This window comes from Rhinolophus ferrumequinum, chromosome 5, assembly GCF_004115265.2.
Source record: "Rhinolophus ferrumequinum isolate MPI-CBG mRhiFer1 chromosome 5, mRhiFer1_v1.p, whole genome shotgun sequence".
NCBI lineage: Eukaryota > Metazoa > Chordata > Mammalia > Chiroptera > Rhinolophidae > Rhinolophus > Rhinolophus ferrumequinum.
The window spans coordinates 58,739,559-58,761,230 of record NC_046288.1 but is presented as its reverse complement, the minus strand read 5'-3'; the positions used below and the strand labels follow the sequence as shown (position 1 = coordinate 58,761,230).

Below are 21,672 nucleotides of genomic sequence, written 5' to 3'. Positions count from 1 at the left end.
CAGCGAAAGCAGCCCTAAGAGGGAAATTCATAGCAATGCAGGTCTACCAAAAAAAAAAAAAAACAAGAAAAATCACTAATCAACAGTTTATCTTTACACTTAAGAGATCTAGAAAAAGAACAGCAAAATAAGCCCAAAAAGAGTACAAGGAAGGAGATAATAAAAATCAGAGTGGAAATAAATGAAAAAGAGACCAAAAAAACAATACAAAAGATCAATGAATCCAACAGCTGTTTTTTAGAGAAGATAAACAAAATCGACAAACCTTTAGCTAGACTCATCAAAAAAAAGAGAGGACCCAAATTAATAAAATCAGAAATGAAACAGAAGTGACAACAGACACCACAGAAATACAAAAAATTTTTAAAAATTACCATGAGCAACTATATGCCAGCAAATTAGACAATCTGGAAGAAATGGACAATTTTCTAGAAGCATACAACCTTCCAAGGCTAACTCAAGAAGAAACAGAAAACCTGAATAGACTGATTACCACCAAGGAAATTCAATCAGTAATCAACAGGCTCCCAACAAACAAAATCCCTGGACCAGATGGCTTTACAGGTGAATTTTACAAAACATTCAAAAAAGAATTATCACCTATTCTCCTCAAACTATTCCAAAAAATCCAGGAGGAGAGAAGGCTCCCAAACACTTTTTATGAGGCCACTATCACCGCGATCACAAAATCAGACAAAGACATTACAAAAAAAGAAAACTATAGGCCAATATCCCTAATGAACATAGATGCAAAAATCCTCAACAAAATATTAGTGAACAGAATTCAGCAATACATTAAAAAGATCATACACCATGATCAAGTGGGATTCATTCCTGGTATGCAAGGGTGGTTCAACATCTACAAATCAATTAATGTGATACACCACATTAACAAAATGAAAAATAAAAATCATATGATCATATCAATAGATACACAGAAAAAGCATCTGACAAAATACAGCAGCCATTTATGATAAAAACTCTTTAGAAAGTGGGAAAAGAGGGACCATATCTCAACATAATAAAGGCCATATATGATAAACCCACAGCTAACATCATACTCAATGGGGAAAAGCTAAAACCATTCCCCTTATGATCAGGAACAAGACAAGGTTGCCCACTTTCTCCACTTCTATTTAACATAGTGCTGGAAGTTCTAGCCACAGCAATCAGACAAGAAAAAGAAATAAAAGGCATCCAAATTGGTAAGGAGGAAGTAAAATTGTCATCCTATGCAGATGACATGATACCATATATAGAGAACCCTAAAGACTCCACCAAAAAACTATTTTAACTGACAAATGAATTTAGTAAAGTAGCAGAATACAAAATTAATATTCAGAAATCAGTTGCATTTGTATATACCGATAATAAAATATCAGAAGAAGAAATTAAGAAAACAGTCCCAATTACAATTGCTTCAAAGACGATAAAATACCTGCTAATAAATTTAACCAAAGAAGTAAAAGATCTGTACTCAAAAAATTATAAGACACTGAAGAGAGAAATTAAAGAAGATACAAATTAGGGCCGGCCCGGTGGCTCAGGCGGTTGGAGCTCCATGCTCTTAACGTAGAAGGCTGCCGGTTTGATTCCCACATGGGCCAGTGGGCTCTCAACCACAAGAGTGCCAGTTCGATTCCTCGTCCCCTGCGAGGGATGGTAGGCTGCGCCCCCTGCAACTAAGATCGAACATGACACCTTGAGCTGAGCTGCCGCTGAGCTCCGGGCTGGCTCAGTTGGTTGGACTGCGTCTTCTCAACCACAAGGTGGCCAGTTCGATTCCTTAACTCCCGCAAGGGATGGTAGGCTGCACCCCCTGCAACTAAGATTGAACACGGCACCTTGAGCTGAGCTGCCACTGAGCTCCCGGATGGCACAGTTGGTTGGAGTGCGTCCTTTCAACCACAAGGTTGCCGGTTCGACTCCCTCAAAGGGTGGTGGGCTGCGCCCCCTGCAACTAACAACAGCAAAAGGACCTGGAGCTGAGCTGCGCCCTCCACAAATAAGATTGAAAGGACAACAACTTGACTTGGAAAAAGTCCTGGAAGCACACACTGTTCCCCAATGAAGTTGTTCGTCTTCCCCAATAAAATCTTAAAAAAAAAAAAAAAAAATCCAAATGGATGGAAACACATAACACATACCTTGTTCATGGAGAGGAAGAATTAATGTCATTAAAATGTCCATACTGCCTAAGGCAATATACAGATTCAACGCAATTCCTATCAAACTACCAAGGACATTTTCACAGAAATAGAACATATAATCCTAAAATTTATATGGAACTATAAAAGACCCCGGATAGCCTCGACAATCTTGAGAAATAAGAACAAAGTGGGAAGTATAATGATACCTGACATCAAATTATAATACAAGGCTACAGTAATCAAAACAGCATGGTACTGACATAAAAACAGACATATAGATCAATGGAACAGAATAGAGAACCCAGAAATAAATCCATGCCTATATGGTCATTTAATCTACGACAATGGAAGCAAGAATTTACAGTGGCATAGACAGTCTATTCAATAAATGGTGCTGGGAAACCTGGACAGACACATGGTAAAAAATGAAGCTGGACCACCTCCTTACACCATATACAAGAATAAATTCAAAATGGATTAGAGACTTAAATGTAAGATCTGAAACCATAAAACTGCTAGAAGAAAATACAGGAAGAAAGTTTACAGATGTTACCGGGGTAAGATCTTTATTGATATATCCCCTCAGGCAAGGGAAGTTAAGAGAAAAAACAAACATGTGGGATTACATCAAACTAAAGATTTTTCACAACAAAGGAAACTGTCAATAAAACAAAAAGGGATCCTAATGAACGGGAGACGATATTTGCCAATGAAATATCCAATAAGGGCTTAATATCCAAAATTTATAAAAAACTCAACTCAACTCCAAAAAAAAACAAACAACCCAACTAAAAAATGGGCAGAGGACATGAAGAGACATTTTTCTAAAGAGGACATACAGATGGCAAACAGACATATGAAAAAATGCTCCACCACACTAATCATTAGAGAAATGCAAATAAAAACCACAATGAGATACCACCTCACCCCAGTCAAAACAGCTATCAGCAATAAATCAACAAACAAGTGCTGGCGAGGATGTGGAGAAAAGGGGACCCTTGTGCACTGTTGGTGGGATTGCAAATGGTGCAGCCACTATGAAAAACAGGATGGAGGTATCTCAAAAATCTGAAAATGGAACTACCTTATGACCCAGCAATTCCACTCCTAGGTATCTATCCAGAGAAATCCAAAACTCTAATTCAAAAAAATTTATGCACCCCTATGTTTACTGCAGCACTATACACAATAGCCAAGACATGGCAACAACCAAAACGCCCATCGGTAGATGACTGGATCAAGAAACTGTGGTACATTTATACAATGAAGTATTACACAGCCATAAAGAAGAATGAAATCTTACCATTTGCAACAATATGGATGGACCTAGAGATTATACTAAGTGAAATAAGTCAGACAGAGAAAGATAAGTACCATATGATCTCACTTATATATGGAACCTAAAGAATAGAATAAATGAATGAACTAATCAGAAACAGTTTCAGAGACATAAAGGAAAAACAGGGTTGCTAGATGGAAGCGGGGGTGGGGATAAGAGGCAAGGTGAGGGGATTAGAAAGCACAATCAGTAACCACAAAATTGCCACCGGGATACGAAAGTCAATTTGGGGAATGTTATCAATAATGTTGTAAAGATTTTGTAGGGTATCTGGTGGACACTTGTGTCGTTAGGGAGACCACCTCAGGGATGATGTAGATGCCTGATCACTGTACTGTCCATACACCTGAAGCTGAAGCTGAACAATAATGAATGTCAACTACAATTTTATGTATATGTATAGTTACAAGAAGTGGAGTACAGCATTAGGAATAGAGACAGTGGAAATGTAATGGCTGTGTGCGATGTCAGAGGGGTAGTAGATGGAGGGAGAGGGGTTGACACTGTGTGAGGGATATAAATGATAAATGTCTAACTATTACATTGTCTTGTACACCTGAAACTAATAAAAAAAAAAGTGAAAAGTACAAGTCCCCTTCTCTCTCTCTCTGATATCAAACTTCCCAAATGCAGCTACAGCTAATGGTTTCTTTTGTATCCTTTGTATACCTATGTGTATATGTAGTGTATATATAAGCGCACACACACACACACACACACACACACACACTTTTTTTAAACATACAAAGATCATAGTACAGTTGGCTTTCACTTATTCTATCCTAGATATCATTCTGTGTTAGCATAAATAAATCATTATTCTTCTAAAAAAAAAAACCTACAGTATTTCATGTAGAGCTATAACATTATTTACTAAATCCCCATTGATGAGTATTTATTTCAGAGAGTGAACTAATTTGTATTAACGAGGTCAACATCTGTGATGAATCTGCAGGGAAAGTTCCTAGAAGTGAAGCTGCAGGTTCAAAGGGTTTGTGCTTTTAAAATTGACCATTATTGCCAAATATCTCTCCAATAATGTCTATCAATTTATACCTCCCAACAATAAGACTCAATAATGCCTCATCTTCCCAGCATTGAGTAACATTTTAATCTCTGCCAATCGGATAAATGAAAAACATTTCAGTTTGCAGTACTTTACTTTGATGCTGAGAATCTTTTCAAATATTCCTTACACATTGGGTGTCTCCCTCTGTTATCTGCCATTTCTCCACAGGGCGTTGTTTCCCCTAATGACTTATAAATGTTCTTGTATATTAAGAAATTTAACCTTATGTTATTTTTACACGATGTATATATTTTTCTTCAAGTTACTGTTTGTCTTTTGACTTTGTTCATGGTATCTTTTGCTATAGTTTCTCATTATTTAGTAAAATCTTTCATGCTTGATAAATTTTAAAATCATTCTTACTAGAACCCTCCCCATTCCAGTTTTATATTTCCACTTTTATATTTTTATATCTTTGATCAATAATCAGAAGGTATTTATTTTACAAATATCATTAAAAGCAACATTAATCATAACATTAATTTTATTAATAGTTTATTAAACATTTTACACTATTTGCCACTCACTAAATGCTTTACATATATTAATTTCTTTAATCTTCCTCATAGCCTCTAGAAGTAAACAGTATCATAATACCCACTTTATAAATAAGATAAATGAGGCACAGATATTGTCATTTAATACAGTCACCATCTTAGGAAGTAACTGGTCTGGGATATGAATCAAGTAATCTGGCTAAAGTCCATAGTTTTAAACAATGATCAGCCGCCCCTCACTAAGCTAATATCCAGCTGGCTTTCTTTAGCCCAGCAAATATTAGCCAATTGTCCCAAACAATGGAATTCTAGCCTCAGTTCCAACTAAGGGCAAACCTTATCCAAAAATCTAATTTTTCTATTTTGTGGAGGAAATAGGTATCTGTGCCATACTCAAATGAAAGGAAAACAAAAACAAATATTCACAAGCTGTTTCAAGTTCAATGACACCAGAGAAGTGTCACTGTATTCCCTGCCATAATAAGTACAAGAATATTTACTTATAAAAGACATATGAATAAAGCTTAATATTTCCTATTTTGCTTTCAATTTCTACTAAATAATATAGTGGAACCTTGATCTTTGATCATGTAAATATATATTCTATGACAGACACAAAGATAACTTACACAATCAAGCCGTAAGGAAAGAATACTCACACTATTCTGAGAAGTATATAGAGAACGAAAACTCAGATTAAACTGTAAAAAAAATTTTGTTTTTCTTACAGGATATTTTACATGGTCGTGGTTCACCTGAAAGAATTTACTTACTTAAAAGGAAAAAAGTCTAATAGGAATCTTTCGTTAACATGGCAAAAAAAAAGTGCAATGTTCTCCGTCCCCCACTTAAATATATAAACAGATGGATTTGCTACTCTTCACTACAGTCTCAGAAAATTCTACTGGTATGAATTTATCAATCAAGAGGAGATCCAAGTCAGAGCTGGATAAATCTGTTTAGATATTTTCCCACTTAATGAATTAGTTGGCGCATGCATGCCTGATCTGAAAATAGGGAAATAACCATAACAACCAAGTTACTCAAATGTCATTCTTCTAAAAATAATAGAAATGTTTTATTGGCTGAAATTTACCAGAAGTGAATTTACCCATCAAAGGAAGCCTATTCTCTGTCCATCAAAGAAAAGAAAGGTATTACTTTAGGAGGGGGTAAGCGGGGGTGAAGGTGTGGAAGGGGGGATTATATGTCGATGCTTACCATTCCTTACTCTTTATTAATATTTAAATGTTCTAAAAGCATGAAGATCCGAAAATAACTTCACCAAAAATGATAAATGAAGACTCCTTTGAAAGCAAAATGTTTCCTCTCAAATATTTTAAGCGAATTTTTTAAAGCCTGAACTGAAAAAAATACATAAGTAAACGTAAGATTCAATTTGAATTGAAAGAAAATACCATCTAGAACAAGTCTTTAAAAAATTTTGTCTTACTGTTACCTAACAAGAAATGCATTTCCTTTTCTTCAACTTTAACTCTCCTAATTTTCTCTCAGGACATAATACCAAACTAAAATTAAAGTTCTACTTCTTCTGCATATACTAAAAACTGAGCATGGCAAGTATTACAAATGAGTAGTTTACATACACCTATACTCATTTTTTTTTTAAATTAGTACTGTAAACCATGGGAATTTTACTAATATTAGCATTTTAATTTGCCTATGTTTCCTATAATTCCCTGAGCAATTGAGGCAGTTTTAAAACACGGCGCCCAAAGTCTTTGGTACTCTGCTATTAAAGGTAGAGATCTAAGTCTACTCCCCTTGAATATGAGCAGGCAACAGTTGCCACCAATAAAGAATGGCAGGGGCAAAGCTGTGGGACTTCCCAGCTCAGTCACAGGCAAACCAGTCGTACAATTGTTTGATGGAACATTTGCATGTGGATCCCTGAGCAGCCACATAAGAAGTCCAATTACTCCACAGCTGCCATGGTCTGAGGAAGCCAAACCACATGGTGAGGTAATGGGCAGGTGCTCTGGTCTGAAATCCTTCTCTGATGCTAGTCCAGGTGCCAGACATGGGAATAAGTGAGCCTTCCAGGTCATTCCAATCTCCAGCCACTGAATCACCTTTGAGTCTTCTCAGCTAAGACCCTAGACCTCCTAGAGGAGAGAAAAGCCATCTCTGCTGTGCCCTGTCCAAATTCTGTATCAACAGAATCTGTGAGCATAATAAAATTGTCTTTTAAAACATCAACCTTTGGAGTAATTTGTTATGTAGCAATAGCAACTGAAACAGCAATTAATTACTATTTTTAAATATTCAGAATCCAGATTCTAAAACTCAAATACATCCATCTTTACCTAACATAAAGATGTATTATATTCTTAAAAGTCTAGACATCAGTTTCAATTATTACATGTTATCTTAAAGTTAAATATAACATATAGATACATATATATGTACATATACATGCATACATATATACGTGTGTATGTGTCTGTGTGTGTATATATATACACACACACACGTATGTATATGCAGAATGCACTAAGTTGTCCTATTCTGTTAGAAAAATAGTTCCTTTCTAGAATACAATCTGAGAGCTGTATAGTCTAAGTAAAATATGGAAAAAGAATTGAAAGATATGCTAGAAAAAAATGAAAGAAAAAAACTGAGAGCTGAAAATTGTGTCTATCATGAGAGGTAAAAACAACGGGGATCATAACATGTGCTACAGACCTGCACTTTCCAACAGGGCAGCCACTGGCCACATGTGGCTACTGAGCACTTGAAATACGGCTAATCAGAATTGAGAAGTGCTCTAAGTATAAAATATACAATGGGTTTTGAATAAATACTATGTAAAAAGGTAAAATATCTCATCATTTTTTAAATACTGAATACATTTTAAATGATATTACTTTGTATATATTGGGATAACTGGATATATTGATTTTACTTGGTTTTTTTTGATATTTTAATGTGACTTCTAGACAATTTAAAATTACATATGCAGCTTGCATTAAATTCCTATTGAACGCTGCTATAAGACAGAAAAATATAAAAAGATAAAAGGAATTAATGACAGCAACTTAGGCCAAAATATTTAAAGTAGACATTAGTAGAAACATGAATTACACAAGCATTTTGAGGTACTGCCAAATTTCATTAATGCTACTAATTTCTAAGAAAAAGGGAAAAACAACACTTTCTAGGATCTTTCTTTAGATTCAAAATGATTTTACAGCATATAGGAAAACAGCTGGTATTTTAATACTTCTAAAATGGACAGCAACAAAAGTTGTGCAGGAGAGAATAAATTAGTTACAGATGTGAATAGTCAAATTTTTGAAAAAAACTCTATAAGCATTTTTCTTATTACAAAGGTGATATAGTCATTGCAAAAAGGTATAGAAAATGATCACATAAAAATCATCTATATTTTACTACCTGCGATAACTGTTAGTAACATTTTAATGTACGGGTATATATACCCAGAATTTACTTTTTGCATATACCTACTTAATTTAATGAGCTTTTATATGATTTCTGTATTTAGCATGACTTGAATATCTTTCCATTATCATTTTTAATGTCTGAATAGTATTCATTTCATGGATTTAAATTCTCTATTATTGAATAAATTCTCTATTATTGGCCACTTGGTTGTTTTCAATTTTTTTAAAACATTAAGCCACATGATAATAAATACTTGTAGGTGAATCTAACCTATATATTTTATGGTTCCACTTATGTGATGCTCTGGAAAAGGTAGAATGACAGGGATGGAAAACAGAGTAATGGCTGCCAGGATTCAGAGGACAAGGGAGTGGTTGACTATAAGGGGACTCCATGAGGATTTTTTATGGTAATGGAACTTTTCTATATGGTAGCATGATGGTGGATACTTGACTGCACGCATCTGCCAAAACCCACAGAGTTGTACACTACAAAGAATAAATGCAAATTTATTATATGCAAATTTTTATTTTAAAAAAATCAACCAGGATTTCAAGAAAATCTACGATAGAATGCAGTGGAATACAGACTATGACAAATCAGTATGATAAACTACCTGAAAAATATTTAGGTAAAACGCATGCAAGATGGACAGATGCAGACATATTAGACACATTTACATATATGAATTATTAATAGTATACACACGAGTATATACATCTCCTAGCTGTCTACTGCGAGAGCCTAGAAGCAGTGACACCTGGTGGCAGTTGAGCACATCCAAGGCACAGTTCTTGGTTTCTAAATACTAAGTAAGCCCCAACAAAAGGAATCAGGGCTCCTTGGACAAAGAGCTGATTCTAGTGCTAAGGTAGGGCAAGTAAAAGATGAAGACTCTTATAAATGCAAGAAAGTACAGAAGTGCTCAAAACCCAAAAGGATGAGAGCTAAGGTGCACAAGAGCCAATCTGAAAGAGCTCTGAATGGCCAGAGCTGTAACAATTTGAGTAGCAGATATAAATGATGATAATCCAAAGAATAAAACAAATATCCATGAGTCCATAATATAAAAGACTTAATAAATTTTATAATAGGAGAAAAGGGACAAATCTTCCTTACAGAAAAATTCCAAATGATAAATGTAGAAGGAATGAGGGAAAGAGAAAAATCACCGTTAGAATTGCAGTGATAATTACTGCAGGCAATAGCCACTGAAGAACGCTAAAATTAGTGGGTAAAAATTTAAAGAGAAACAGGATAGTAATTTCAAAGTTTCTCCCCAAGCATACTTATTAATTATTAATTACTGTGCTGATTTTAACATATGGCCACAAACTGATATATTCATTCTAGGAGGTAGAGCTTAATTCTCTTTCCATTAAATGTAGACTGAAGTGAGTTATTCCTAATAAACACAGTAGGAAAAGAAAAAAACAGTAACTTTCCAGTAGGGGAAACTGCAGGGAGGGCTGCCCCTATTATGAACTGAATGTGTCCCCCCAAAATTTGTATTTTGAAGTCCTAAACTCCAACTTGATGGTATTAAGAGGGAGGGCCTTTATGAGGTAATTAGGTCTAGATTATGTCATGAGTGTAAGACCCTCATGATGGAATTAGTATCCTTATAAAAGAGGAACAGATCTCTTTTCCCTACACGCATGCACCGAGAAAAGCCACGTGAGAATACAGCGAGAAGACAGTCATATGCGGGCCAGGAAGAGGATCTTCATCAGAACCCAACCATGCTGACATCCTGATCTCAGACTTCCAGCCTCCAAAACTGTGAAAAAATAAAATGTCTATGGTTCAAGTCACCCCATCTATGGTATTTTGTCACAGCAACTCAAGCTAAGACATCTCCTGGATCACGTGCCCAAGGTTAACATGACTAACAATGAAACAAGGTGATGTCGTGCAACCCCTGATCTGATGCGGTAAGATGGGCACCTCACGTCTGTAGCATTCTTCCTAAAAGTTCATAATCCCCGTCTAACCATCAGAAAGCGTCAGCAAGTCTAAGTGAGGGGCTGTCTATAAAATAGCTAGTACTGTCAGGCATCCCCAAACAAACAAAAAAAAAACACTAAGAAACTGTCACAGACCAGAGAAGAATAAAAAAACATGACAACTAAATGCAACATGATATCCTGGATTGGATTCAGGGACAGGAAAAAAAAAAAAATTGGAAAAACTGGTGAAATATAAATAAAATCTACAGTTTAGTTAAGTGTATATCACCAGTGTTAATTTTCCACTTTTAATAAATATACCATGGTTTTGTAAGATATTAAGACATGAGAAGAAGATAAAAGATAAAAGACTTTAGAGGAAGCTGAGTGAGGGTATTGCAATTTTCTGTATTGCATCTTTGCATCACTTCTGCAAATCTAAAATTACTGCAACATTAGTTTTTAAAACACCAGAAAAGAGTGCTGGAAATGAACTGCTAAATTGATTGTATGACACAATTTTTTAAACAAATGACTATACCAAACATAGCCAGAGTGATTTTCCTAAAAAGCAAATCTGATTGTTACTTCCTTGTTTAAGGCTTGTTAATGGTTTCTTTTGCCATCAGGAAAAATTCAAATTCTTTAACATGGCCAATAAGACAATCGAAAGCAGAACAATCCCTCCCCCATCCCATCTCCCCCACCCCATAGTCACAAAGTCCTAATCCCTGGAACCTGTGACTATGTTACCAGTAGGACACAGGGCACAGGGGAGTTAGGGTTGCAGATAGTATTGGGGTTGCTAATCAGCTGACCTTAAAAGATGAAGATTACCTGCAATTACCTAGGTGAGCTCAGTGTAATCAACACAGTCCTTAAAAGTGGAAGAGGGAGATGTGACTATAGAAGACTTCTCAGAGAAATGCAGTATTGCTAACTTTGAAGATGGAAAGAGGCAGCCAGGAGTCAAGGAATGGGGGCAGCCTCTGAAAGCTGGAAAAGGCAGAGAGGGATTCTGTCCTAGAACCTCTAGAAGGTAATGGAGCCCTACTGACACTCTGACTTTAGCCCAGTTTGACTTCTAACCCACATATGATAAGTTCATGTTGTTTTAAGCCTCCAATTTGTTACAATAGAGAAGAGAAAACTAATGTAAAGGCCCTTCCCTTCATGATCTGACCCCTACTTACCTCCCCAGCTTCATTGCTCACCACTCCTTCTCACAATGATTTTCAACAGGCGTGCCTTCATATACTGTATACTGCAAGTCCTTCACGTGGAGCTACCAAAGTTTTGATCAGTAAACGAAATATAATTTTGCTACAACTAAGGATGCTAATTGTTATGGTGAAGCGACACTGAATGCCGACCTGGTAGGAAGAGGTATAACTTGACACCAATAGATAAATAAAATAAATAAAACCAAAGAAGCCACAGCACAATTTTAGGTAAGAGTGTATGCTAGAGCTTTGCCTCAAGAAGCCATCAAAGAAGTTGGTTAGGGCAGAATACAGTTAAGATTCTTTTTTGAAACTTACTTTTTTTTTGTAAATACAGGTGCTCAAAGTTTAATTCCTTTACGAATGCCATCACAAATGTTAGCACTAAAGTAGCTCTGAGTATGGAAAGGCCGAGAAGCACTATTGCACACACTCTTACCACACTAAATTTTTCTCAAGGCATGCTTCACCTCTGAGCTTTCAAACAGGCTATTCCCTTTACCCGGAGACTTCAAAAATCCCCTCCTCTCCCTTCATCTAACCAAATCTTACTCATTCTTCAGACTTCAACTCAGCTCTTCCTCTAGAAAACATTCTAACCTGATAAGTGAATGCCTGCTTAATGTTGCATCTATAGTATCTTGAACTACTGCGACAGCACTTTTCACATGAACTGTAAATGACTAATTGCAAACTCTGTAAGTGAAAAACTTGGGTCTAAATTTGCTCTCAGCTTTATCATATCTGTAAGGGTTAGCATAGTGCCTCGTTCATGGAAACCATAACCATATTCTGAAAAAGCAGCCTAGTAAATCATCATCAAATATTTCTACATCAGGCATTTACCTCATCATAATGTATCAACAAACACTATATGACACTTAAAAAGAAAGAACACAAAACTTTAAGAGCTTCCACTTATGAAAAGTAATTTATGCCTAGTACAACAAATAGGTCTGATTTTTTTTTTCTTGAGCATTTTACACATTACCCTCTGTAGTAGTTCAAGTATAAAAAATCTGAAATAAAAGGAAACAAAAAAAATCTACTCTATATCGCTATATCTAAGGTGTTTTGATACTGTCACCTTTTTTTAATCTTACCAAGTGTATTAGTTTCCTACCGCTAGTTAATAAATTACCACAAACTCGGTGGCTTAAAATAACACAAATGTATTCTTCTTGTACAGTTCTGGCGGTCAAAAGCCCAAAATTGGTTTCACTGAACTAAGGTCACAGTGTCATGGGCAGAGCTAGTTCCTTTTAAGGCTCTGAGGAGGAAATTCAATTTCTTGCCTTCTCAGTTTCTAGTGGCCACTGCATTCCTAAGCTTCTGGCCCCTTTCTCCATCTTCAAAGCACATCATTCCAACCTCTTGGTTCCTGTGGTCACATTACTTTCTCTGTGCGCTGACGCCTCCTTTTTCCTTCTAATAAGGACTATTGTGATTTTATAAGACCCACTGAGATCCGGGATAATATCCCAACTCTTAATCACAGCCGCAATGCTTTCAGAGATTAGAAGAATGGGGACATATCTGAGGAGGCCATTACTCAAGTATACATGGCAGGTTTTCACACAATTATATTATGACTTCCACTTCAGTAAAACCACCTTTGAAATTCCACCACTTCTAAGATGCACCCCAATTTCAGAGGTAAAAATGTAAAAAAAAAAAAAACAAGTGTTAAGAATCAATGAAGTAATTTAATCATTGCATCCACCAAACAGCCTAAATAGTGACACCCAAAAAATCAGGTTATATACAATATCTGAAATAATTTTAAATTCTTAGCTTCACGTTGGGTATGTCTGTATAAAAGAGGGAAACAGATTCTAACACCTTATCTACTTACTGGTACCAATCTGACTTCAGAAGCAAACAATAGATTTTTAACAAATAGTCTATTATACTTGTTCAATGGAGCTGCACGGCTGGTCAGCCTGATACCACACAGCACTAGACACAGCCTCTGATTTTCAATTAGCATGGTATCCTCCTTGGCGAAACTCAGTATCACAAGATCTACCCAAAGGTTATCTGCCTCAGTGACATAATCTCCTTCCAGAGCCTAGATTTCCGTCAAAGAAAATTGATTCTATTCCTGCTTTAAGCAAACCTGACATGGAAATCAAAATTTACAAGGCAAGTATGTAATGGAACATCTAGGCACTATACAAAAAATTTATCATAGGATCTCTTGAAATAAATGAATTTCCTCACCCCACCCACACTTAACAGAGAAGCAATACAGAGGTGCCAAAAAAATGTATCCACATTTTAAGAAAGGAAAACTACTAATTGTAATACTCAATATATACCGGTAACAAAAGATGAATACAAATCATGTTTGACTTCTGCAATTACAAGAGGTGCTCAAAGTGGTTACCACCAGACACTTCTGATTACGGCAAACAACTGCTTGAGCAATGTTGACCAAAGTGTCCACTTGTATACATTTTTTTGGCACCCCTGGTATTTTTAATATCAAAAATATTTGTTTCATTCTTTTTCTGAATTAAATTTCAATACTTTTTTTAAAAGTTAAAGGTTTTCATTACCTTCAAAAGAACATCAGGGCAACAAAGTCAAGCTCCTTTATCCTATAAAGAGGCAGACTCAGATTTAAGACTGTAATTCATTCACTACTGAACTACCGAGAAGTAGGTCAGTGTTCAGCCAGCATGCATTTTAACAATCATTCTTGATAAAATACTGAAATACTTCTGAACCAGTTAGTAAATAGCCACAGCCCTGACACTGCCTCCCTAGTATGCCCCACAATGCTGGCCCCTTCCCCCGGGCCTATAAGACCTCATGTCAGCAACTACAGGACTAATGCTTGGCATATTACAGGTTAACTGAATCTTGCTTTAGTATCAAGGCTGGTATCCATTCAGTAGTCAGTGCACAAAGTACTGGTTAATCAATATTTTGAAATACACTACCACTGCCAATAAAGTATCAATATTGCTAAAACAGATTTTACAAGCATAAAAATATGTACACACAGACTGAAGGAAATCTACAATTAGAAATCCTAGTGATGTTTTAAAAATGGGGAGCTCCAATCACATCTGGATACCCTGGATTATTCTGTCTAATCGAAGACTAATCCAGTCACTGCTGGCAGACAAGAGCCTACAGATACAGCCTATGCAACCATTTGGATAAAATCTCATTGCATTTAGATTTTTCCTGCCACTACATCAGTTGGTCCTCTTTGGATGCCATGGTAACAAATACTAAGAGTTAAGGGGCCAAAAGAAAGCTGATACTGGTTGAGAACCTAATACACACCAGGGACTTTCTTTGTCTCTACATAATCTTAGATAATTCTCACAACAATCCTGTGAAGTATCACTGTCGTCATTTTACAAGTAAATGGGGGCATGAAAGCTTACCACTAATTCACACAAATTCAAATAGTAAGTAGTGTAGAATAGAAGCCAGGCACTGTGGGTTCCAAAGCTCATTTCACAATACCCGTTTCTCAGAAACACTAGGAAAAATAAGCAAGTTAAGACTTGGCTGCCGCCTAGGCAAGGCATTTCACTACTCCCTCTCCCCTCCCTACTTCATTCTGCTTTTGCTCAGTCACTAGTATAAGCAGCTTTCCGCACACAATTTTAGAAAACTTGAACCCTATTAAATCCATCTGCTAGCAAGCCAGCAAGCTAGCTGAGGTAGATGGCCTATTAAAGGAAACCTCCCAAGAGTTGGATTAGTCGGAAGGACAGAGAGCTGGACAACATTAAGAAAATAACAAAAGACTAAAATAGTCATTGAGCTTTCAATACAAGAAAGGGATAGGGAGAGCTGGCCATACACAGATCCTTTCAGTGGCCAATCTTAAAAAGTAATAATAGGAATCCAAGTTCACTTTTCAATTGAGAGCCTACTGCATGCTGCCACTGGGAATATGATGAGGAAAACTCACATGGTTCCTACCATACGAAGAATTTATATTCTGGTGTTCTGAATGAAACCGAATGAAAGGGCACTCATTTGCTAAGCACCTCATTTTGCTAAGCACCAGGTCCTTTAACTCTTTCGCTGCGTTGATTTCAAGTTTTTTTCCCCAAAATGTATCAGAAATCCACAAAAACCAAAAAGTTGATATTTTGACTATTTTATGCATTTAATAAAAACAATTTAAGCTGCTTTGTATATAAATGACATTATTTTTATGCATAAAAATTTTAGATATATTCATTTGGATATAAACGAACCTGGCGGCAAAAGAGTTAAAAATAGTACCTTATTTAATGTAATTCTCCCAACAATCCTACAAGGAAGGTATTATTATCCCCTGAAGCTCAGAGATGTTAAATGATTTTCTCCACAAAACCTCAGGCTGTATCAAAGCCTACAGCCTTTTCACTAGCCCCTACCTTCTGACATTTCTGAGTATGCTTAGCCTACTGCAAACAGTGGCTTCCTTGAGGCTGTATATAACATGATCTGCTCTAAACCCAGTGCTGAGTGTGAAGATGCTCTCATTTCTAGGAAAGTCCATTGAAGATTGGCTCGAAATCTGTTCTATTCCAATGACTTTAGGCTCTCACACTTCAGGGTTTACAGATGGATTAGAAAGATAAAGTTAACTGAAATACTTGGATCAGTGGCAATGAATATGGTTTACAAAAATTATTACAGATACAATCTCAGAAACCCGAAGGGGAGGGAGTGGGTAGAAATGAAAGGACACTCCAAATAACTAAAGCAATGTGTATAACAACACAAAATAAAAATTAAACCTAGATGAAAGACATTTGTTTACATAGGGGAGTGAATATTTTTTAAGACTCTTGAGGTATCTATTAATCAACTTAGAAGGAAATTATGTATTCAGACTTACATAATACCATGGCAATATCTTCAAGACAGGACCTGATGCTCTGGCTGCTATAAAGGAAGACGAGAAACTTGAGACACAGGTGCCACTCTGATCAAAAGGAACTTACTTCACACACACTAGGGAGATGTGTATCATTTTAAATTTTGCATGTGCTCTCAAAGTTACGGGTTTCCTATAACTGACCAGGTAGTATTGTTAAGTGAATGGGATGTTTATTTATCTCTTCCATAATGAATTCCAATAATTCCCATTACTATCTCATCTTTCTCACATTGTTGACAATTAAAATGATAACGCTGTCAGTGATCACCATTCTTGGAAAAGGAATATGGAAGGAAGAAAATACATCTTCATTTGGAAATAAGCACCAATGGCTTCCTAAAAGTAGAATTAAAAAGCCGTGGTTTATTGTTAAATCTGGGTGTCTCCCCCACAAAAAAAAAAATTTTTAAGACCCCTTTCAATTCAAGTCAATTAGGAGAAATTTTGGAGTTAACACTATCATTACCAGGATATTGTTTCACTCAATCTTCCCTTGTTTGAGGATTCACTTTTGGAAGGACTCTCAAAAGTCAAACTTGAAAAATATTCATCTAATACTTCATATGGAAATACAAATAAAAGCCCATATTCTGCTCAATAAAAAACTAAAGTATAGCACTACAACTCCAAGGAAGGACGTTTAAGAGAAACACGTTACAGATTCAAAAAAGTCAACTTCTATCTTCAAATAAGTGGGGGAAAGCATGTTAACTTGTTTTAAAACTAAAACACAAGTTAAAGTTATAATGAAGTCTCAGTTTTCTGCCTATCTATTCCCTACACTTTCCAATGTCAAAGTTTCTAAAAGTGTTTAAAAAGAAAATTCTTATGGTCCGCTGATAGGTCTGAACTTGGGATTAGGAAGACTGAATTAGACTTCCTTTAACAAATGTTTAATGAATACCTATAATTTGTTCCGGGCCCTGAATATATAGCAGTGAACAAGAGACAGACAAAACTGCTACCCTCATGAAGCTTATACAGGAATTGGTGAAAAACACCCACCAACCTTTCTGGATCATAAGTTCATCTGTAAAATTAGGGAAGTAGACTAGGTGTTTTTCAGACTGCAGTGCAAAAACCCCTGGACCTCCACCTCTATTTTAACCACAGCTCTGCTTTTTATTGCTTTCTCAATCGGGGCTCTATACACAATTTCCTGTGGGAAAATAAATCTGTTTTTAGAAAAGTTTGATAACCAGTGAACTAAGTGATCAGTAGGTACCATTCCAGTTTTACAATTCTGTTTTCTATGTTTCATACTTTTGACCTATTTCTTTTTCACCATGTCTGGAATTCTACAGAGATATACTGAAAGGCAAATTAGTTTATGTAGAGCAAAAAAATAAACCACAAACACAAATGACTGCTTAATACTTATCTATAGATGACAACACCATGTAGCAAAAACTTTTTTTCCTAAGATTAGTAAACAAAACAAAAACAGATTTGATCTTATTATTTTTCTGCTTAAACTACTTCCTTCTACAACAACAACAAAAACCAAACTGACCCTAATTCTTTACTTAATTTCCTTAGCATGACATGTAAGGGCTTTTTGCAACCTGGGCCCTTATAAGTATTCCTTTCAGCTCCAATGCCTTGGGTTTTCCCTACCACCCAACACCCTTTTTTGCCTCTTGACTGCTTCGTTGCTAAATATGCCTTGCACTTTCATACTTCCTTTTGTTCATAATGTAAACTTCATGGAGAGTACATTGCCCTCCTACCCCTACCTATCAAATCCCTCAAGATCAAACCCAGCTCGAATGTCACCAAAAAAATACGTCAATTTAGGAGAAAGGACTCTGTCGTATCTACTGGGGTGATCTTGAGTACCCAACTGGTAAACAGGCAAAAATGTTGAAATGAACTGATTATCTGAAAGGAAAGGAAAGATTATAAATATTAGAAATCAAGCATCACCTATGTTTGGCTTCTACATATATTAATTGGTTCTTACAGATTTAACATCCTGATTACAACTGATATCCTGGCATTCCTTGAACATTCACAATATCTGTAAGGCTAAGATAAATATTTGCCACTTTAAAACGTGTTCACTAAGACAATAACGCATATTCAGAAAATCAAGAAAAGACACGATCCTTGGACCACTTGGGTTTACAATATTCTGAAAGGCTTAGGATTGCTTCTTAAATTATCGTGTTCCAGTTCCTTCATACACAAAGCTATTTTAAAAACAAAACAAAAACAAGAATTTGTTACAAGAAGAAAAAATGCTCACAATTATCTATAGGTTTATGTTCAGGACAGGAGTAAGAAACAAACCTAACACACTGTTCACATTCAAACCCATTAAACGACAACTAATGGAACTAAAGCATGCAATACTGACAAGTATGGCTGATCCAAAGGATATTAAGGCTAAGCCATCACTTTTGACTTAGAAAAAAAATTCAACCTCTGATTCTCGGGATAAACGATAAACTTCATGTTTGAAAAGCATCAGTTGTTGGATCTTGAAATTATTATACTAAGCAAAATAAGTCAGACAGAAAAAATCGACAACCATATGATTTCACTCCTATGTGGGATATAAAACTGAAAGCAACAAAGGAACAAGACAAAGAACCAAAAAACCATAGACACAGTTTAGTGGTTAGCAGAAGGGAAGGGGAGATGGAAGAAGAGGGTAAAGGGGGTCAAATACATGGTGATAGAAGGAGAACTGACCCTGGGTGGTGAGCATACAATGTGATACACAAATGATGTATTACAGAATTGTACACTTGAAATCTATGTAATTTTACTAACCATTGTCACCCCAATAAATTAAAAAAAAAAGAATTTGACAAAAGAAAAAAAAAAGAGAAAAGCCATCAGTGGTAAAAATTAGATGTTGGCTGAACTGATTCATAAAGCCCAGTGAATTTTCACTGACAACTTGGATAAAATAGGTCAGCCCGACAATTGTTTTAAGAGTACTAGTGTAGTTTTGTTCTCTTAGAAACACAGGACAGACATCTTTCTAAACTTTTCAGTTGATGACTTTCGAGGGTTCTCTTCTGAAATATTATCAATTCTATAAAGAGAGTCTCCCCCTTCCTCGGCCCCATCCACGAACATTCCACATCTCAAGATTAGAGAATGGATATCCTAGAGATGATCATTTTTCACCCGAAACTCCCGCATACTCAAAGCCAAGCGGCTTTCACGTTGCATTGGCTGCTGCCTGTATGAAAGCCTGCCCTCAAAGCAGGGCCAACTCTGGCACGTTTTTCTCTTTCTGAAAGTGAAGGTGGGGGGGAAAAACATCCAATCTAAAGGTATTCGTTTAAATCCGTTAGACACCTGCTCCCCTTTCAAACACGAAGACAAGCGAATTCCAAACCCCCAAACCCTCGAGCAGCAGCCGCAGTAGCAATGACAGATCTCGAGGCTGAATTGGGTCAGGGTTACAGTTACACTTAGGTTGCATATTTACTCCCTTTGTCTACAAACTTGAGCGCTAACTTCGGTTCCCTTCAAGGCAGCGTGCTCGCTGGACTGCAGAAACCAAAGCAGTTTTCCTGAGTCGGAAAGGGCACAATGCACCCAGCTCGGCGGCCACTCCAGCCTTCCCTAGACCACGCACTCGGCGGCCTCGGCTCTCGCCCGGGTCTCTCATGGCAGGGGTCGCTCGAGGCAACTCACCGCGCCCGGGCCGGATCGGAGGGATTGTATACCGCTCCCGGCTCCTCCTTGCCCCCGGCGGTTTCGGGCCTAGGGTCACATTACGTAAACAGCCCCGGCCCCGGCTTTTTAGGTCGGTTCCCTCCCTTGTTCAGGGCGTCCCTCCCCCCGCGCCCCGCTGGCCCCGGTCCGGCGCCCCCAGACCCCGCAGCCCAGGCCCCCGACGCCCCCGGCCCGGCCCGCCTGCCCCGCCCCGGGGATCCGGTCGTGCAGGCCGCCCCGCCGGCCTAGGCCCCGCGCTCCGCCCAACCTCTCGCCTCACCGTTCTGCTGGTGCGGCGCCGGGCCCGGGCCCGCCGCGGCTCCTGAGACAGCGGCTCCGCCAAGCTTGGGCGGGATGCGGGTGCTGGCGGCCGGATGAGGGGAGCCGGCGGGAGCCGACATGACGGAGTTACTGGCGGCGGCGGCGGCTCCGCGGCTGTGAGGTGGGCGGAGGGAAGGGAAGGCGGGGCTGGCGAGGCGAGAGGAAGAGGAAGGAACGCGCCGGCGTCACGAAGGGAGGCAACTGGGGCGGCGGCTGGGGGCCTCGCGCTGCGCCGCTGAGCCTCGCTCGGCCGCCGCAGGCACCGGGACCCTGGCCCACCCGGCCTGCCCCAGTCCGGCCCCGAGCCCCGAGCCGCGGGACCACCCCCGGTAGCTTCCCGTGGGCGCAGGCCTCGCGCCGCCGGCGCCGCCGCCGCCACGCCCCCTGCAGGCGGGAGCCCGCTCACCGATGCCCGAGGCGGGGCGGGGCGTGGGCCTCACTGTCACCCGGGACCGTAGGGACAGAGCACCGTGGGAGAAGAGGCTATGGGGCCCGCTGCACCCGGGTCGGAGGCTGGAACGCGCAGTGCCGGGTATCCGCAGTGCTGATAGGGGATCCGACGGCTGCGTGGTGACATCCGGAGCCCAGACCGGAGTGACCCCCCCCACCCTTACTCGGAAGAAGAACCCTGGGTTTGGTTTTGGTTTTGAATCTTGAAATGTTTTCCCTCTTAATGTTAATTCCAAAGGAAATAGGGCATTCAAGCCCCCTGTCTGTACGGAATTATAATTCTGGGCAAAAGAAGAGGAAACATTATGATAAAGACAAGAATCTCAATAAGAATTGCATTAGTCAAAACTTTTTTTTCCCACCGACATAAATCTAAGTAAGTGGAAGGGAAAAATAGAGTAAGGAAAACTAGAAGACAAACTATCTTCCTCATGATTTTTGCCAAGGGTTGGCCCATCTGATTGGTGTTCAGAAGATGCTGTAACATCCAAAGCCAGAACTCAGCTTGCTTTATCGAAGCTACTGATCTTGCAATCTCCTTCCTGTACTAGTATGCTAACAGGAAGGCAAGCCCTGGACTACATTTTACCCACGTGGTTTTTCAGTCTTGGAATCTTGAGTATGTCACCATTGTCCTGTGTTAGAAATGAAATTGCTCAGAAACATT

The 21,672-nt window shown here is 38.3% G+C and overlaps 1 protein-coding gene across 5 annotated transcripts in view; it reads right to left on the bottom strand.

Moving 5' to 3' along the window:
• Positions 1-20,705, bottom strand: part of SEC24B (SEC24 homolog B, COPII coat complex component) — an 83,465-nt gene extending 62,760 nt beyond the window's left edge. For 4 of the 5 annotated variants that reach the window (XM_033106352.1, XM_033106353.1, XM_033106354.1 and 1 more), the window contains exon 1: positions 20,515-20,705. In XM_033106352.1, the coding sequence (XP_032962243.1) occupies positions 20,515-20,635 (121 nt within the window). In that variant the 5' untranslated portion in view covers positions 20,636-20,705. Of the gene's footprint in view, positions 1-16,514; positions 16,562-20,514 lie in introns of all 5 variants that reach the window. The other variant, XM_033106356.1, reaches the window with a different exon arrangement.
• Between the last annotated feature and the right edge of the window lie 967 nt (positions 20,706-21,672).